This window comes from Mastigoproctus giganteus, chromosome 6, assembly GCF_048544385.1.
Source record: "Mastigoproctus giganteus isolate SK-2022 chromosome 6, ASM4854438v1, whole genome shotgun sequence".
Classification (NCBI taxonomy): domain Eukaryota; kingdom Metazoa; phylum Arthropoda; class Arachnida; order Uropygi; family Thelyphonidae; genus Mastigoproctus; species Mastigoproctus giganteus.
In genome coordinates this window covers 82,762,093-82,782,979 of record NC_143580.1, presented here as the reverse complement: position 1 = coordinate 82,782,979, position 20,887 = coordinate 82,762,093, and the positions used below count along the sequence as shown (strand labels likewise).

General features: G+C 38.1%; 1 protein-coding gene across 1 annotated transcript in view; it reads right to left on the bottom strand.

Moving 5' to 3' along the window:
* Positions 1-2,311: 2,311 nt before the first annotated feature.
* LOC150084440 (short-chain dehydrogenase/reductase family 16C member 6-like) overlaps positions 2,312-20,887 on the bottom strand; it is a 47,533-nt gene continuing 28,957 nt past the window's right edge. The window contains exons 4-6 of the mRNA XM_090376232.1: positions 16,992-17,132; positions 9,889-10,017; positions 2,312-2,387 (exon numbers count right to left, since the gene is read on the bottom strand). Of these exons, the coding sequence (XP_090232358.1) occupies positions 2,312-2,387; positions 9,889-10,017; positions 16,992-17,132 (346 nt within the window). The remainder of the gene's footprint in view (positions 2,388-9,888; positions 10,018-16,991; positions 17,133-20,887) is intronic.

Genomic DNA, 20,887 nt, shown 5'->3' with positions numbered 1-20,887 from the left:
GTGGACTTTGCGGGAGCCTTCGATCGACTATGGTGGCCCAGCATACTTCAAAGACTTCGGCAGGCCAAGACGTCCAGCAGTCTATATAAGAGTATAAAGTCCCACCTCAGCAACAGAACAGTGCAGGTAACCAGTGCAGAAAATATAAATTATATATTTATAATTATAAAGTAAATTATAGTAAATTATAGAACATTTTAAATGAATTATAGATTTTATGCAATACAATCTGAGAATTCGATACCAGTTGGGAGAGCTGTGATAGGGCCAGCTACAATAATTTTGAATAATAATTCATGAATTTCCGAAAATATTCTTTCAACACTTCCATTATGTGCCAGAATGACAGACGAAAAGCCAGATAATTTTTCAATTTGCGAGGTCTGCTTTTGAATTTTGCCTCTCTCTCAACTCTTCTAAATTTTTAAGCAAAGAAAATTAGTTTTCATCCATTGAAATTCCATATAAATAGCATTTTAATAATTTGAATATATTGATGGGTTCAGTTAATAGTTTTAATATTTTCAAATATTAAAAATATTTACGAACAATATTATTTTGAATAATACTATCAAAATAGCATTCAAATACATTTTAATAATACAGTAATGTATTTGAATTTATTGATTAGATTTAGTCTATTTTCCTAGGTATTCACAAGTCGTTTTGTGCACATCAAACATTTCAGGTTTAATTATATCGTTTCTTCACCTGAATTCAACGAGAAATTTAAGTATAACCCTTGCTTCCTTTAACTATATAGCTGAGTAGTCAGTTGCGAGGGTGTATAAGTAGACGTGCTTTAAGTGACCCCGAGGTTCAAGTCCCTGATTGCTAAATACGGTGCTGTTTCTCGTATTCTCTGTATTTTGTGAATTCCTCTGACCGTGTGGTCGTCTCAGAGTATAAACAGAAAATTTATTATATATATATTTTTTCATTTCGATCATTTGATGCATGCAACGTGCATGCATCAAATGATCTCTATTATGCAATTCTCGTGACCTCTATTATGCAATTCTCGCAACACTCAATTTTTAGCAACTTATTGAATATTCCAAAGCGTAATGGAAGTAAACATCATTTAATGGCTATTCAAAAAAATTTTAAATAAATTTTATGGCTTTTCTTCTGCAGAAAAAAATGCTTTCAATATTTCGAAAAAATGTCGCTTGGTATAACTTAACCGACGAGCTTTAAAATGTGTCGGGAACTTGTTACATCTTATAATGAATAAAATTCTTAAAATTACAAAGTTCGCTGAATTATACTGTACTGCATCTCTGAGCAAGATCAGTAAAGTAAAGTGTAAAGTGTTAGTTGTCTTACGGCACCAGGGGTTTGATACAGAACTCTGTGGAGGCCAGAGATTTAAAAGTGTATGAGGAGTTGAATGTTGTGTACCGTTGTATTTCTGACCATTTAGCCGTTGGGCCCATGGTAGGACCCAACGTTGTTCACACTTTGCTACGGGGAGGCAGATTAGGCACACAGTAGATTTTTAAGAGTACTCTGGCAGGCCCAGCCACCTAGTTTCCGAAGATTTCAGTGGCTAGGGCCTAACCTGAGCAAGATCAGTGGAGATTGCATGGAAGGTTGTCTGTCCAAGTGAAATTCCATCTTTTAGTCCAGGTGAACGTTTGTTGCAGTGTGGTACAGCGCAGGGCCGGCTCTAGGGTATATGGTACCTTTGGCCACATTGACTGATGGTGCCTCCTCCCGCTGATGCGAAGGTTTTCAAGGTTTCGGGGGAGTTGGCGTCTCTTAAATCTTGACCCCTAGGCCAGTGCCTGCTCGGCATTACCCTAAAGCCGGCCTTGGTACAACGGATGCATGCGTTCAAAATCTGCACTATGAAGATTGATTTTAGATAGAAGAGAAGAAAAAAACGAATGTATGTCCAACTGTTATTCATATTTTTTTAGAATTAGCTCTTAATGAACTTAAGTGGTTTTTTCCTGCACTGGAAACTCAAATGCCTTTTAGAAAATTGGATTTGACAGATATAGTTCGAGATTGCAAATGGGGATGATAAAAACCATTAAGTTTAAAACTTCGATTTCATGGCCTTTCATTAGGACCAAGAATGTTTGGGTGATATATGTCCAAGAAGTGTTGGGTTACATTTCCAAGAAATTAAATTTCGAAACGTTCATTTTATTCTGACATTTATTATAATACAAATCTACTAACTTTTAAAATATGGTAGTAAAGTGTATGGAATGATTAATGTACATCTCCATACCATATACGTATATTGGCCTACATATACCATGATTCCACAATTTAGTCTTCTCAAGATTTGCTTCTGTCAAGAGTCTGTGGATGTTATTGAATAAGGTCGTAAGAGATCTATCAGTTTTTGGAAGGCATGATCTGATGATATGCTGAAAAGCAAAATAAATTAAAAATTTAATTCATAAAATAATACGAGCAATAATAATATTACAATAATGTTCTCGTTGTTTACAATAACAACTATTACCATAATAATATCATAAATGATAATTATTATACAGTACACTGTCAATATCTCGGACTCTTACAATTTCAGACTTCGTGGGTAGCACAGCTGATGTAATCATTGTCGTCCTCACAGTGTGGAAAAGACCTGTGTTCCAATCCCATCAATGAAGCGAGGAATTTTTATGGATCTTTTGCACTACGTCTCTGAGTTAGTCGGTCTCAGACAGGGCAGCAGAACTTTTTTCTCCCGGAAACTCGGGTTTTTCAGCAAACAGCAAATCGATCACAGACCACAGGCAATTTTACAGACATATTTACGTACAGCGCAATATGGCCTAAGTTTCTGATGCAATTGAAACCTTATAACAGTGGTTTTCAACCGGGGTGCTGCGGCACCTTCGGGTGCCGCAACATTCCAGGGGTGCCATGTAATTTGGGTTTAAGTTACTTAAACAAATTTATTTTAAAAATTTATATGTTTATTTCATTATAAAAAGGTGTACAGTATCTTTTTAATTTTGTGGTGATTATATACAGGGTGATTCACTATCAGCGCGACAAACTTGCAGGAGGTGTAGGGGGCACAAAGACGAATCGGAATCACATAGCATTGCAGGGTCCGAAATGCCTTCGTCATGCGGTAGAGGACGTTGAACGGGAGGTCGCGTGAACAGAGATCCTGCTGGAAGTCAGCATTTGCGAACCGTTTCTGTTGAAGAAACCAAGTAGCAAAAGTCCTCCGGAGTGGATAATCCGCAGGCTCGAATGATTGGACGCGTTGCAGATGGTATGAACTCATTTGGTTTGTTGACAGTATCCTCCATACAGTGGATTGGGAAATACCCAATCGTTGGCCTATCGCTCGAGTACTCGCACTCGGATTGCCTTCTGCAAGACGTAGGACATTCTCCTCATTGTCTGGCGTTCTCGTCGTTCGCTCTCGATTCATGGTACCTCTCGTGAAACAACCAGTCTCACGTAACCTTCTGTGCACACGTGCGAAAATCGTATGATGAGGAGCACGCCTGTGCGGGAAACGTTTCTGGTACAAGCGCAGAGCGGCGCGTCCGTTACAGTCGGCAGCTCCATACGCGAGGTGCATGTCGGCCAGTTTAACGTTTGAATACGCGTCCATCCTATTTCTAATTCAAATTTCTAATTTGAAGCAGAAACCCCCTCCATAAACTTCCTTAATTTTACCATACACAGATTAGGACAAAAACTAAATTTCAGCATATATAGAAAACCCACTAATAAGGGGATGCTTTTGCATTTCCACAGTTATCATCCCCAACCATACAAAAAATCGGTCATGCTGAACCAATTTCTTAACGCCTTTAAATATTCTTCCACCCAAATTTCTCTAACCACTGAAATAAATGAATTAACTATAAGATTCTCAAATAGGGGTTACCCGCTAACCTATATAAACAAAGTCAACACAATAGCCCGTGATAAAATAAATAACAACAACCTCGCAACAAACATTGCACAAAAATTTGACAAGACCAAAATACATTTTATCACCATTCCATATGCCGAGTACTGGTACAATAAACTTAATCAAATATGCCAGGGAACCGACATGAAAATCATAGCAAAACCCATGAATAAATTATACACATTCTTCAGAAATCGACCTTCAAACACCACATTCCAATCACAGCATGACCTCGTATACAGCATCCCATGCAAAAATTGCGACGCTGTTTATGTAGGATCTACCATGGGAGTGGCACAGCTTCGAGCAAAACAACACGAAGCTTCTGTGCGGGCGGGTGGTTCAAATGCATCGGAACTTTCGTTCCACGCAATAAATGAACGACATTCATTCAACTTTAATGAAACAAAAATTATAAATATTCAACACAACTATCACAAACTACTTATTGTAGAAACCTTAGAGATGAAACTACATGAAACTTCAATCAATATCCGTAGGCCATTCCTATTGTCCGCCGATTGGTCACTTATACACATGCGTGAAGAACATACACTACAACATAAGACAAAAGTTTCGGATTAATTGTGAGTTGCTCTATTCCTGTGAACATGACGCCCGAAAAGTTCTAGTCCGATTTAAGGAATGTAGAGAATATCCCTCCCATAAAAAAAATCCCTCCCATAAAAAAAAGTTAGACCCATAAAAATTCCTCACATCATCGACAGAACTGGAACTCAGGTCTTTTCCACCAGGTGTTGGGGAGGACGGCGATTATACCAACTGTGCTACCCACGAGGGCTCTCTGTAACTGCTGCTGAATTTGTGATTCCGCTTAATATATTCTCAACTTATCTAGCAAAGAATGCAATTTGAGAGCAGGCAAAATATACCGAATCTTTTAGCCGTAAGAAACGAATGAGAAGTGGAGGGTATCCGATTATAAACTACTGTAAATGGATTTTTTCATTGCCAAGAAAAGAGCATTCTTTTAAGTAAAAAAAAAAAAAAAAAACATTTAGAGAAAGAGATATTAGATTTGTGTGTTTTAAGCGCCAAAGCAACTAAGGTTATATTATTATTATTATTATTACTAGCCATATAGTGCAAGTAAGCCTGAGGCTTATACTGCACCAGCTAAAAAAAATTTCCGAGTTACCTTGAGAGAGAGAGAGAGAAGTAGAAGGGAATCACCAAGAAAGAGAAGAATGATGATATCCAGCTCAGGACCCTGGGTGTATCAGTATATTGTGCCTGCCATTTAGTGCATGCTTCCGTCACTTTGCTGCCGAGTTAACAGAGGTAACAACCATGCAACCCTCATCTCAGAGCGACTAATTCAGCTATGTTGTGAAAAAAGCCAATAAAAACTGAACATTTCTTCAATGAATATTGGTGGATGGTACATGCTAATCAAATAGCAGATCCGCCATGCATCAATGCATAATTAAGAACGGGCTTGCTGGCGTGCTTTCTTTTCAACTTTTCTAGTATACTTTCACGTTCCTCAATAAGGAAGATATGTAGTTGTTTTTACACAACTACATATCTTCTCAGAGAAATAATTTTAAAATCAACACCAAGTAATCTTGGTGTTGATTTTAAAATTATTTCTCTGAGCCAAGGCACTAAGTGCTTGGGTTGGATGACAATAATCTGCACGTAATGTGATTATTTGTAGCTTATGCGCATGCCCTTGGACTTGACAAAAATTCACATCAACTGTGATTCTAGATTAACATGGGGGGGGGGGAAATAATAATAAATAAATGCTGTATATGGTAGCAGCAACACTAATTTTACAAAATTAAATTATATTGTATCGTGCTGTATTGCATATGTAAGTACAATCAAGGGTCGAAAAGGTACACTTCTGTTCCGGGTAAAATAATGGAGTCGCTGGTTAAAGATGCATTGCAGGATCATCTAGACAAGACTGCAGCAATAATTCAGACACAGCATGGGTTTGTTAAGGGAAAGTCTTGTCTGACAAATTTGATAGGATATTATGATGTGGTTACAAAGGAACTGGATGCAAAAAACAATTTTGATATCATATATTTGGATTTCAGGAAAGCTTTTGACACTGTTGCGCATGGAAGACTATTGTACAAATTGGAGCAGAATGGTATTAAGGGTAAGTTGGTTGAGTGGGAGAAGACAGAGAGTTGTAATCAATGGGTGCTGCTCTTCTTGGACTAATGTTATTAGTGGAGTCCCACAGGGTTCGGTGTTAGGTCCACTGTTGTTTTGTATATTTATCAATGATATTGATGAAGGTATATCAGGCTTAATGTCGAAGTTTGCAGATGATACAAAGGTTGGCAGGGTTGTTAATGACAGTAATGGCAGTCTGCTACTACAACAGGATCTAGATAATTTGGGCAGATGGGCTAAGAAGTGGCAACTGAAGTTTAACCTTGACAAATGCAAAGTACTGCATATGGGTAGAAATAACCCCAGAGAAACGTACCAACTGTGTGGTACTACACTTAAGGTGGTAGAAAATGAAAAAGACCTGGGAGTAATTGTGCAGTCAGATATGAAGTTCTCTGAGCAATGCAGACAGGCTGCCAGGGCAGGTCATGGGGTTTTGTCAATGATATATAGGAATTTTGCTAGCAGGGAAAAGGAGGTGATTATCCCTCTGTATAAGGCAATGGTCAGGCCACGCCTTGAGTACTGCGTACAGGTCTGGAGACCTCATTTTAGGAAGGATGTAGATTTACTTGAGCGGGTACAGAGAAGGGCAACAAGATTGGTGAGGGGAATGAAGGGATCCTCTTACCAAGAGAGGCTTAAGTTCTGCAAATTGCAGTGGTTGGAGACTAGGCACCTGCGCGGTGATCTGATTGAGGTATATAAGGCCTTGAATGGATTGAGCACGCTGAATTCTGATGGGATCCTTCCACTTGTTCAGATTACGAACCTAAGGGGGCATAAATTCAAATTAAGAAAAGACAGATGTAGAATAGATGTGCGGAAATTTGCCTTTAGCCAGCGGGTGGTTAATTACTGGAACAAACTTCCATCTGACGTTGTGGAAGTTGATAGCTTGAATAAATTTAAGGAGGAACTGGACAGGCATTTGGAGGGAATAGTGTGATTTTTTTTTTTTTTTTTTGGCTGATGCTGCATAAGCTCATACATTTGCTTTCTTGCATCACATGCCACTACTACTACTACTACTACTACTACTACACTCATTAACAAAATACATTTGATAATCAAGAATGTGCATAACATTACCGGTACGCGTGGAGAACCAGATCCGCGTTCCGGTGCACTCCGATCCATTCCGAGCCCTGAATACAATATATAAATCGATTAAATACGTAAATATGTGAATGCTGAAATACTTGAAATCAAAAGATGACTTTGTGAAGTTGATCAAAAGTTCGTAAGCTCGAGGCTTTGAGTTCGTAAATTGAATATTTAGTGTCAGAAATTCTTTTTAGTAAATTGGGAATTACGAGCTTCTCCAAGTAGCATCTAATTCGTGACATTCTGTTAAGAACTTTGAACTTAACAAGGCGTAAGTAACCAGGATGGAATTAAGTGATTAGGCCAGAGGTTTCCAAAGTATGGGGCCCACTTGTTTTTTTTAAGGGGAGGGGAGTTGGGCGAGCCGTTTTCTTTAAATTTTATTTCGTTGTTTTCGTCATTTCATCATTTTATTATCAATGTTATTTCATTATCATCGTCATCATTTATCGTCATCATCACCATTTCATCATTTCATCAATTTTATCCTTAAGATTAAATGGATTGAAGTTCATATTAATTTACAAAGAATGTATATACTCATAGCTAAATTTTATATCACGTCTGTTTATTTGCACTTGTTCTGGAAGTGGGGCATCAAATTTTTAAAATATTGTAGGGGCGGAAGGGGTAAAAGTTTGGAAACTTCTGGATTAGGCTAATAAATTTTGTGACCTTTGTCTCGAAGTGCTCGTCGTTTGATACTATTCAGCAATGTGACTACCAAATTAGCTGTGTCGAAATTGCTACACGTTCAGTGACCCTTAGAAGACAATTCAATATGAGATATTACACAATTTTTTATCATTCCTCCCATTTTTATTTAATTATTTTAGGAATAATCCACTCAACGGAAGTTTTTTAGTCACCGCTTTCAATGCTATCTGCGTTTCGAGGTCTGGAACACCAGGCCTTTGAATGCTATTGCGTTTCGACGCAATAGCATTCAAAGCGGTAACTGACTACAGTAATGACAGATGTAGGATAGACGTGCGGAAATTTGCCTTTAGCCAGCGGGTGGTTGGTTGGTGGAACAGACTTCCATCCCTTGTCGTGGAAGTTGATAGCCTAAATAAGTTTAAGGCTCAGCTGGACAGGTATTTTGAACGAACAGAGGGGTGAAGTGGAAGTGGTTTTTTTTTTTTTTTTTTGGCTGATGCTGCATAAGCTTGCTTTCTTGCATCAAATGCCTCTACTAATGCTAATGCTAATGCTAATGATGCCAACTGTGGTTAACCGCATACATGCATCAAAGCAAAAATCAACCTTTTCCAATCAGTCTTGAGGGAAGCTTTCATCTCTCCATTTTTAAGCAAAAGAGTGCATTTCTCAGACTACAAAATTTACAATTTACTGAAAAAGGTCACTAAGGCTCCCAGTTGTCATGGACGCTGTATATCCTGCCAAAAATAGTGTATCCCTTTCCCAATTATCACACCCACGCCAAAAGTGAAGAATCCCTACAGAAGTAGAAACGGTCATCATATTTGCAAACTGAAGCTTACTGTAAGGATATCGGCTGTGATGGTGATAGAATCCCAACCCAGCCAGGCAAAATCAGCCCCCGTAATCCGGTAATCACAGACCCAAACCCGCCTATGCAGACTCTTAAACAGTTTGATGACAGGTGAAACCATTTATTTACTTCAGGTTGGAATTAGTCACTTTTGTGTGTTTCCGTTTTCTTGTGCTTTAAATTCTTCATTCAGTACGATTATTCACTGAGTTCATGGCTATAATGATGTCATTATAACGAACGGCATATAAAGAAGAGGGCACTTAAAATAAGTAGAAAATGAGACCACGAAAAGAAGTTCGAACTAGCAGAACATATATACTAGTGTAAAATAAGATTTAAAATATAATAATATAAAAAACCCTTTTAAAATTATAAAGGGATTGTTGGAAGGGATAAATTAAAATTAAACAGACTACGTACATAAGAAAATTCAGTAACAGAACATTAAACAGAAGCTTATGCACACAGAAATACACAAATTTATGGGTCGAACTTTTCGGAAATAAAATGTATACGAAGTTACGAGTACAGTATTACGCACACACATTCAAGAAAGTTGGGTTACTCACGGAAGTTCCTCTCTCTAATGGCATCTCACTGTGAACAGATATACTGTAATTAATTAGTTTTTCATTCTAATAGGATAATGCTGTAAGACCGTTCTCTGCACTGTTAGGTCTGGGGAACGTTGGGACAACAATTTAGAACCGTACCCCAATCAGCCCAAACTATATCAGTATTAAGGAAAAGTTACCTATGCATGGAGATATATTACTCAAAGGGATCGGAAAAAAACTTTTTGACCCAACACAAAGACACCAAACAGTTTTCTTCGATATCAGGAGGATGATGTTGTTTCATTCTGATGTTTGCTGGCTTTCCAAGTTAAATATATCTTTTTTTTATTCTTATGTTGTTGATCATTTCTTGCCTAATTTAGGCTTACTTATTTACATATTGAAGTTAGTTCAGATCATCTACACTAGACTGGGACAATTTCTTTGAAAGTTTACTGCGATCAGTGGCGAAATTTCCATATTGCCAGGTCCTCCACAGCAGGAAGGGCTGGGCAGTTTGGGACAGTTGTTAAAGTGCGCGAGAAGGGCAGGATCCCTAATTTTGCTACTGACTGTGATTTTAAAAAAAGTTTATCTGAATTACGCTGCAAAACTTTTAGGCAACAGTAATAAAAACCTACCTTTTTAGAAAAATAAAATATTTAAAATGTCTGGGAACAATAATCGTTGTTTCTTCATTTCTTATTCCTTCTACTAAGCTCTCAGCAACTATTTCTGGTTCAAGAATCGGAAATAGTCTTTTATATGAACTGAAAAAAATAAAAAATAAAAAACAATGACAAGAATGAAATATTCAGCGCTGCATGTTCAAAACAATTATCTAAAATTAAGGTATAAAGATACTTTTCTAATGGTTTCGTGTATTTGGATTCAAAAATTTATGTCCTTAACTTAAAAACACGAATAAAAAAAGATATGGGTAACGGGCAGCATACATAAAACTAAAATAATCGCAAAGATATCGAACTTTTTTGTTATTGAGAATTACAAACTCTTGTAACGTGCGACTTTTCATATGCATACAAGCGAAAGAGAACTGCCCAGTCACTTTATTAAGACTGTGATCAAAATAGGTTTTTGCGCCCAGATTGCCCCAAATCACTGCTCCTAAACAACGTACAATAGAGTCAAGGTTTTAAAAAGCAGCGCGAGAAATATTGAGCCATTCATGAAACAAAACTCACCTCGGTTCTTGGAAGAACGTGGGCAGATTGTTCTGATAAATAGAACTTTCCACTTCATCCCACTGCTGTCCAGTCTGATTCAAATCCGGGAATTGGCTCTGATATGATATTTTCTAGGCGTTTTTCTATTCATTAAAGATTCGAATGATACAAGTCTCTGAACACTGGGCAAACTCTGCTATAGCACCTGCTAAATGCTCAACCACAATCATGCGTCTTTAGAAATCAATGAGATCCTATCCATTCCCTATTGCCAGCAAACTGATTTCGGCTTCAATCTAGTCAAACGGCTTTACAGCGTTCTGGCAAATACCATGGGATCTTTTAGATTTACATATTTTTATATAGATTACTTCAAATATATATTGTCCAAACCTCCATGGTCATAATGCATGCTGGGGCTCCTGGTCGGCTGCCGGGTGTAAGGGGTGTATAAATTTCTGCCCTCCTCTGCCACCCTCGCTCTGGTCCCAGGGACTCTGTGCTGGGCATGCATGTACAAATAAGATTGGGTGATCGAGTGTCTGGGTTCGGAGGAGGGGGAGAACTAGTGCTGGCTGCTGGGTGTATGGGGCGCTAGTGCTGCTTAGGTGGATCCCTGAGTGAATGTGGAGTGTTAACTTGGTCTGCACGCACAAAACGAATTAGTAATTTTACTGATTGGCAACTTATCGATAATTGACGTCTCATTTTATTTTCTATAGGCCTCGATACATTCTTTGACTTTAGGTGGCCGTCCTTTATTATAAGCAGAAAAACTGTTCATTTATTACGGCATAAATTACAAACTGAATCTGCCATCAGGCTCATTGTCATTACAGATATGCAACAGTCAGTACAGTATTTAAGAAAAAAAAATTAAGTTTTTGAAATTTATTTTTGTGGTTCATTTTTATTTTTACATATTGAAGTATTCCTTGGACCGTTAGTTAAAATTTGTCATGGGGTTGGGCGACGAAGGTAATTCTCATTTGTTGACAACCAGCCGTGCGAATAGCTGCTTCATTTATCAGCTCCACCATAACCAGATGGCCAAGAAGAATATTCTACGTTTTGAAATTAAAGGGCGCTTCAAATAAATCCATGGATTATATTAATAATTTGTTTATTTGTAAACATTATAATTATATTTTTCTTAAATTTGTTAAAATTTCATGAAATTTAATTTTAAAAAATCCATAAAATTACATGTTAAATGATTTGGATAGATGGGATGAAAGACAGTGACACACGTATTGAAATATCGAACCCGAACATTCCATAGAAAGTTCACAATCTGTTTTGAACGCTAGTTTAACCGTTAGCACTAGTTTATGTAGTGCTAACAAATAGTTTAAATGAAATTATAAAATATTATGGTTGCAGTATCCATACAAGTGCTTAATACACCCTAAGCTTGTTCAATTAAAATGCATTAATTCAGCTGGCAGTAGATGGAAAACCGTTAATGGTAAAAGAATGAAACGTTTGTGTATGGGGGTCATTATTTCCAGATGCTGTTAATGAAGTGTCTCCATTTTCCAAACAGTAACACGTTTGGAACATACCAAACGTGCTACTCCTCTGACCGTCTGGTCGTCCCGGAGTATAAACAGAAAATTTATTTATTTATTTACTGTTTGGTGTGTTCGTGCAGCGAATTCCATAAATGGACCGTTTTTCTTAGAGGTGCTCCAGATTTGTATAGCGATTAATTATGTGCAACAGTATCAAAAGCTTTCCTGAAATCCAAGTATATGATATCAAAATAATTTTTTGCATCCAGTTCCTTTGTTACTGCATCATAGTATCGAATCAAATTAGCCACACAAGATCGCCCCTTGATAAACCTATGCTGTAACTGAAGTATAACTACACTCCTGTCCAGATGGTCCTGCATTACCTCTTTAACCGGTGACTGCATTGTTTTCGTTGGAACAGAAGTTAAGCTGACAAGTCTCACGAGGATTTCTCCTGAATCCAAGGATGCTGTCATAATTATGTCTAAGGGTCTGCTTACCTCCTTTGCTGCCACCATTAATAGAATTGGATAGATCCATCCACCCCAGGGGCCTTTCTTATATTTCATCATCATCATCATCAAACTCTAAAGGCTTCACCTTGTCGCTGCAACCATACATCTCTGTCTACTGCTGAATGTTTCATTTCCTCATATCCCCTAAAGTTCATTTTCCTCATTAGGTTTTCCAAAATTTTCTTCCTTGGTCGTCCCCTTCCTTTCTTTCCCAATATTTTTCCTTCTGAGATATTCACTAAAAATTTGTTATGTCTTAGGGTATGTCCTAAAAATTGTCTTTTTTCCGCCATCGTGAGTAGCTGCCGCTTTTCTACTTTTTCATTCAAGACAGATTCGTTGGATCGTCGCTCGGTCCAGCTAATCCTCAACATTCTCCTCGAGACCCACATCTCCAATGCCTCCAGTCTCTTGATATCTTGCTTGCATAATGTCCAGGTTTCACTTCCATACAGCAACACACTTCAAACGAATGACTTAGCAAACTTTTTTCTGGTCTCCTTGTCGATGCGTCTGCTGGTTAGAATATTTTGCTTGTTACTGAAAGCTTGCTTGGCAAGGGTGATTTTTCTTCTGATCTCTGTAGTGCACCGGTTGTCCTGGGTAATGAAATTCCCCAAATAGCAAAACTGTTTCACTTGTTCCACTTTGTTGTTCTACATTTTGATATTTGTTTGAGGTTGTTCATCATTCTTGGTGACAACAAGTATTTTAGTTTTAACATTCTTACATTTAACTTCAGTAATTTCTCTTCAACATTCCTCTCTGCTATTATAAAATCCATTAGTTTCCTGGCATAGTTTGATAAACGTCTGGCATCCATTCCCGTAAAGAATTTCTCATGTGTGAATGTACTTATTCAGTTCATCACTAACCTCAGCAGGATCATCAACAGTTGAACATTCAATATCAAGTAGACCTATGTGATTCATACCCTTCCTTCTAATGTTTACATAAGTAAAGAAGTCTTTTCAGTTTTACTCTACAGTCTTTGCAAAAGATTTCTCGTAATCTGCCTTTGCTTGCCTGTCCTCCTTTGTAACTTCATTACAGACTACTTTATATCTACCATAGGCCTCTTTGTCGCCCGATACTTTATATGCAGCCAATGCAATTTTCTTCTCTGCCACGAGTCTCATCAGTTCATGACATCCATTTAGGCCTAAATGTTGAACAGTATTTCTTAGTTAATTTGAAAAGCGCCTAGTAGCTTCTATGATTAGTTCCTTGAACGCTTCCCATTTAAAATTTTTTGATGGTAACATCATGAGTTGGTCCCACTGTATAGAATTTAAAAACTGTATGAGACCACTGTAGTTACCTTTACGAAATCAAAAACCCTTCCCTTTAACCATGATGGTAATTATAACTTAAAGTAAACCCCACATCAATACAGTGTGATCACTTCCACCTAGCGGTTCTTTTATCTGCAAATTCTTAATGCATGAATAATCACTGCTGATAATCAGATCAAGAGTACTGTATTACTCTTTCTTGTTGCCTCTCTAAAATGCTGCTGTATGGGAGTCATTATTTCCAGTATAGGGATGATTATCATCCAATAACTCCACAAAAGTCTCGCTAGTGTGTGAATAACTAACTCACAAGTCAATATCTGGAAAGTTAAAATCCCCCATTATAAGGCATTCTGATTTACTGGACCACTTTATTTCTGTGTACAGTTGTTCGCTGTACTCATCAGAATCGTTGAGCCTATAACATACTCCTACTCTCATTTTTGCTTTCCCAGTGCTTACGTCACATTCAACTGACTGAGTCAACATTGCACTGGCCACCATGTCAACTGCATGCAGTGCCTTAGATTTTATGTGCTTCTTAACTAAGAGCATAATTCCCCTGCTATCCTGCTGTCCTTTCTGTGATGCAGAGTTGGGGGATCCCCCAAGTTCCACTTGACAATCAACGATATGCACTATGTCCTTTCTGTGCACATTGTATTTCCCATATTCAAATTCTGCATCCCTTATATCTGAGTGAAACTACGTCTCTGACATCCACTTGACAATCAACGATATGCACTATGTCCTTTCTGTGCACATTGTATTTCCCATATTCAAATTCTGCATCCCTTATATCTGAGTGAAACTACGTCTCTGACATCTCCACAATGTCTGCATTTGATGACTTCACTAGCACTTCAAATTCATCAAATTTATTTACTATGCTCCTAGCATTGGTGTACATGCAGGTATACATGCTCCTGTTCTTACTCTTATTTACCCTAACACAGCCCATGTATGTACCTGTTTTATGATGACTCATAGCAGGGCTTAAAATCCCCAGCACCTTGCTTTCCGGGTTGCTGCACGTTCCAATAGAAATGTGTAAATGTTAATAATGGACTAAATATTAGTCCGTAATATCCTCGAAGCTAGCAGTTTTCCTACTCACCTAATGCTGCCTCGATACATCAGTAAATATTCTTGCACCCTTTCTGTTTAAGTGTATCCAGTCTTTCTAGACGCAGTCTCTCCTTTTAACAAAAACACACCACGCCGAGAAAAAATTTACCCCACGAGTCTTGCATAACCTCTCCAGAGTCGAATTGATTTTCAAGGCTCTGATGATATACTCCCCCTATTGTGTCTTTCTAATTGAACCCCTAATTTCTAATTGAACCCCTAATTTCTAATTGAACTCGCGATTTTTTTTCTAAATATCTTCACTCTCCTGAAGGTCTTCTGTGAGAGTATAGTAGTTTTATCACTTGCTTGGAGAGGTCAGGGTTCGAATCCCGTCGACAACTTGAAGAATTTGTAAAGTCCTCTTCAATCAAGGCTGCGGTTAGCCAATCTCAGGCCGAGATATAGGGAATTTCAACTTGCACCACATGCAAATCGTCCGGTGAACACATTCTGCAGACACAATACACACATACAGATTTGGGTAACTTCCGGGGATCATTAAAATAATAATAATTATTATTATGCTCTCGCCCGAATTGCAGATGACGGAGAAGATCACAATAACGCTCGACTGTCGCGGTACACGTCTTTGGGTCATGAGCTCATGAGCTCCTTCATACATGTGTCGGCTGGTAACTAAGCTGCTTCATGACATATTCGATGATGACCATATTAATTTTTGTCAACAACGTTTGGTCACCTCGGTTTCTAGACCTTAAAATCCTAACTTTTGATTATGGATATATCTAGGATATATCTAAATCCCTGGTTGATTTGAAGGAAAGCTTCGCAAGGCTGTTTTTTTTTTTTATTTCTTAAGTTAGGGCGGTCCCACGCCAGCCTATGGAAAACCGCCAGGCGTTTATGTACATCATTGTATACTGTACCCAGCAAAGCCGTTCCATGTTATGCTACACATCTATATTCTGATCCACAGCAAACTAGTATAATATATAAGTCATCACACATAAGTTGGTTCCAGTCCATACTCAGTTTAGAATTTAGTAATCAATGAATACAAATCAATGAATTATCTTCACAAGGATCTTTCCTCGCAATATACGTTGAGCAAAAGTTGACCATTCCATACTGCACTTACAGCACGTGGTGGATACAAATGGTCGCCGCACTGCCCTTTCCAACATATCCCAAATATTCTCAAATGGATCCAGATATAAATAAATAGGCGGCCAGGGTAGATGCTGGAAATCTTGGAACCATTCAGATACAGATTTTGCGCTGTCGTCTTCAAAGAATCTATCTCAATCCGGATAAAAAATAAAGCATTGCAGGATGAAGTTGGTCACATACGACAGAAAGATATTTATCAGAGGTAACACGACCTTCTAATTGTATGAGCAGATCAGACCATACCAACAAAATATATCCTATACCATGATATCACCTCCAGCCACTTGAGTGGTGGCCACGAGACAGTCTGTCTTCATGATTTCATGAGCTTCACGCCACAGTTTCACTGTTGAGACTCGCTGGACCACGTGATCTTTTTCCAATGTTCATAGTCTTGGCTTTAGGTACAACTTAAAGTCGAATCTTTCAATTTTTACAGGAATAAGTGGTTTTCGTACACGACTGCTGCCGCATAGTTCGATTGGAAATGGGTTGAATTTTTCAAAATGGGCCTTTCTTGGCCTAGTTGAATTTTTCAGTCATTTACAGCAAGAAACACAAAATTTAAAATTAAACACGAAAAAGAAACACGAATTATTAATTCGTGTTTCTTTTTTTCTAATTATTTTATAAGCTTATTTTCTTCTTGATTTTTAAATGAAAATTGAAAATAAACATATTTCACGCGAGTTTCCCATGATAGGATCGACTAAGAAGTCCTAGGAAAGCGTACTTGTGATCACAACATGTGACAACTTACATTCGCTTACCGTACGTTTATCTGTTGACTCAATTGCAAAAGGTTTCTAATTTCTTGGCCACTGAGTGTACATATTGGTAACATTTTAGTAAAAGTATGAGAAAAAGCAAAAAAAAAAAAAAAAAAAAAAAGTTAAATTTAAACAAAGAGTTATCATAAATGCTACGAAAACCATGATATTGAGAATATACCTACAGAACTTTCCTACCTGGAAATAGATATTGGCAAGAAGCCTGAATTGAAGAATATCGGACTAAAAGTAGTCAGTCTGATGAACTTATCCAATTTCAAATAATGTAGTTCCACACGGAGCGCCTCCATCAATCCTCTGACTGCAAACTTAGAAGTGCTTAAAGAGAAGCATGTGATATAAGATCATTTAATAAAAAAAATTAATTATCTCATGTAATACTGTATATAAAGTCAGCGGTAACCTTAGAGTTAGTTAATCGAGAACACACTCATTGGACGAAGTCCGTTAACGATGCGGTCACTGATTGGAGGGTAGAGTCATTGGGCAATGATGTCACTGATTTCTGATGACTACTACAAGGGTTATCGGATTATGATGTTATCTTCGATGTCCAACGATTAGGCATAATTTAATCAATTTCCTTTGCTCGAATGTCTTTGAGTTTTAGTGCATTTGCATGAATGTCTTTGTGTGAATGAATGTTTTTTATTATTATTAATTATAATCATAATAATAAATATTATTATTTTTTTCGTTTAAGTGATTCCGGACGATTTAAATGCATTTTTAGATTACACTATTGTGATTTTGTGGGAATCACGAATTTCTTCTCTTTACAGAGGACAAGCAAAATGCCCTGAATTACATACAAGTCGTATTCGTCGAGAATTGGAATGTGAACTCTGTTAGCGGCTGTACAATTTAGTGGCTAACCAAGAGAAGCTTTCTTGGAGGCGTTCTGCTTACTAATGGGCATTTTAAATCCCACTTAAGGCAGCTCGCTCGTTTCGTTTACTGGTTACCGGTGAAACTGCAAAGCTATTTTTCCTTTAATAATGGTTCTTTTAATTTTTGGAGGTTTTTTCCCTTATCCTTGCACTATATGGCTAATATATAATAATAATTAAAGGCAACAATTTTCCTTTAATGAAGTTCCTTTATTAAAGGAAACGATCTAAATAATATCATCCGCGTCTTTTACGCATTTCTATCAACGAGCCTACAGCCATCTTAATGTCTAGTTACTCACATCATCGTCACTCCAAGAGCGCTTGCGCGAGTCTGCTTGAAAATTACTAAACTGTGTATACTTCATTCTCAATGTGTATGTTCCGTTTGATATCGAACATAGAACGTTATTTAAAAATGTAAGTTTTACGTTATACGCACCTTCAATTATATCTGTATTGTTTTTAACTTCTGGAGGTAAGGAAATAAACAAGGCCCCACAAGTTATTCTGGAGCAGGGCTCCGAAAATTTTGGGGCCGGCTTGAGATAATGTATTCATAGCCTTACATTTCAAGCGTTTTCCATTATCAAATAATGTGGCTAAAGCCTTATATACTCTGTGACATTGAAATTGCAGCACCCCGAAGGAATAGGATTATAGATAGGATATTTGGAGTGATGATAGCCAAGGAGTTATGGAATACTGTACATGATAACAGTTGCAAACGCTAATGTGTGCATGTGAACACATTTAATGAAAACAAAATAGCTTCCTGCTCCCACTAACTTGCACCTGATCCCTCAAAACATCCTTGGTCTGTGCTGGCTGTAAGTTGCTCTGTAGATGGCATCCAATCGTGGCCCAAACGTGCTCGATAGGGGAGAAATCCGAGAAACTGACTGGCCAAGACAGTTTCCCACACCACGAAGACACTGAGAAGAAATCTATACGATATGTGGTTGGGCATTGTCTTTCTGAAAATAGCGTCAGGTACCTGAGTAAGAAAGGGGAGAGCAACTGTATCCAGAACCTGGGCAATATAGCGGCGAATAGTCAGATTCCCGTTGATGAACTGCAATGACGACCGACTATCAAAACGAATCGCTCTCTATACCATAACACCAGCAAGGCGTGCATATGGAGTTAAACAATACTTCTAGGATCATTGCATTCCCTAGATTGCTGCCACACGTGTATGCAGCAATTATCGGTACCCCAAACAACAGCGGGATTCATCGCTGAAGACCACTTGACGCCATTCTGTGTCTCAGATGATCCGACCGCAGCCCTATTCCAGACGCTATTAACGAAGGACAGCGGTCAGGGGTAATCGACGCAATGGCTAGTATGCACAGCGGACCCCCTTTTGCCAGTCGTCGTGCAAAGGCTCGGCATGTGATGGGGTGAGAACCAGCTGATGTCTGCAGGTGTAGTGTAAACCTGTCGACGGACAATAAGATGCTCCTCCGTTCTGTAGTCATCCGTCATGCTCCATTACCTATTCGATGAACAATGATTCGATGAATTAATGGTTACGATAGTGTTTATTGCTGAAGTTTGGTATCAACTGATTTAACTTTTCAAAACGATTCCTCTGGTAAGAACAGTTTTTATTATACTAGGGTTTCTTAGCCAGATCTCCCTCGATATTTATTCGGCGCTTTTGTCTATTAGCCATGGCCATAGCCAAGGCACTGAAGAGAGTAGCAGTCGCTGCCACGAACATATCTGGCTGCAATTGACTCGGAGTGGTGTTCCCTTGTGTGACGTGAGCGGGTAGCGTGACCCTCATGCTTCACTCTGGTGTGTTTTCTAGAATTAGAGATAAACTGTTTTACTCTATTTGAATGTTGTGTCTGTGTGGGTAGCATAGTGGTATCGTCACCGTCCTCCCGACACCGGGCGGAAAAGCCCTGGGTTCGAATTCCGTCGATGACGCGAGGAATTTTAATGGGCTTTTTTTCATTCTGTGGCTGAATTAGTCGGTCTCAGGCGTAGATAGAAGGTTTTCCCCCCAGAAAATGAGCGTTTTCGTCTACCAAAATCGACCATAGAACACACGCAATTAACAGACATAAGACACATGTCTGTTAATTGTCTGTTACACACATACTTGATAGTATGTAGTAAACTATACTTGATAGTATATAGTAAACTAATGGCGCTTCAGCACATTTTACAAAAAAAAAAAAAAATTAACATTTTAAAATCTGGAAATTGTAAGAAAGCATCTGGCACTGGTATTGATGATCGCATTTGTCTTTCAGAATCCACGCAAAAAAGTGACATTTCTTTTTTTATCAGATGCTTGCAGAACTATATTGTTCTTCAATCTAGTTTTATAGCTAGCAGGATTTAAACTGCACAGAAAATGCTTAGAAAGTGGCCGCAATTCTCAGAGCAGAACAAACTTGCCTTTGCAACGAGTTGCTCTGGTCTTGCACTACTTTTAAAACAGATGACCTCTCCAAAAGATGAGAGGTCATCTGTTTTAAAAGCTGAGACTGCTGCGAAAGCTGTGTTTCAGCACTAGCTGTTCCCTTCTTAAACAGGAACGTAACAACCTCTAGTAAGAACACGCAGACATAATAGTTGAAAATAAATTGTTCGATGTGAGCTGCCATGTCGTATACGATATCAAAGTTTTCAAAATTGTAATGTAGTTAACGCTATTTGTTAAAAGCAGGGCAATACTAGGGCGAGTTTGTTCTGCTGTGAGAACTAATACCATTGCATTATCCATGTAATTTAAATCATGTTCGCAAAAAAGAGATAAAAGGGTACTATATTCTTTACAAATGAATACAGATTAAATAAATTCAGTCGTTAGTATTTATTATTGATTGAAATATGATTCTTCAAAACTGCTCAAATGCTAGATACGAGAGGAGTATCAAAAAGGTTCGTACCATTACCTAGAAATAATAGCCCTAGAAAGGTGAAAATTCAGAGGAATAATACATTTCTAGATACTCTCCATGTATAGTAATACATTTCTCCCATCTATGGATCAGTGGTTTAATGCCTTGATCATAGAAGTCCGCACTTTTTTGCCTGAAACTACGATTCCACTTCATTGATCATTTCCTGAGACGAATCAAAGCTGCGTCCACACAATGGTTTCTTCGTTTCTCGAAACAAGAAGTCTGACAGTGCTAGCTCAGGAGAATAGGGTGGGTG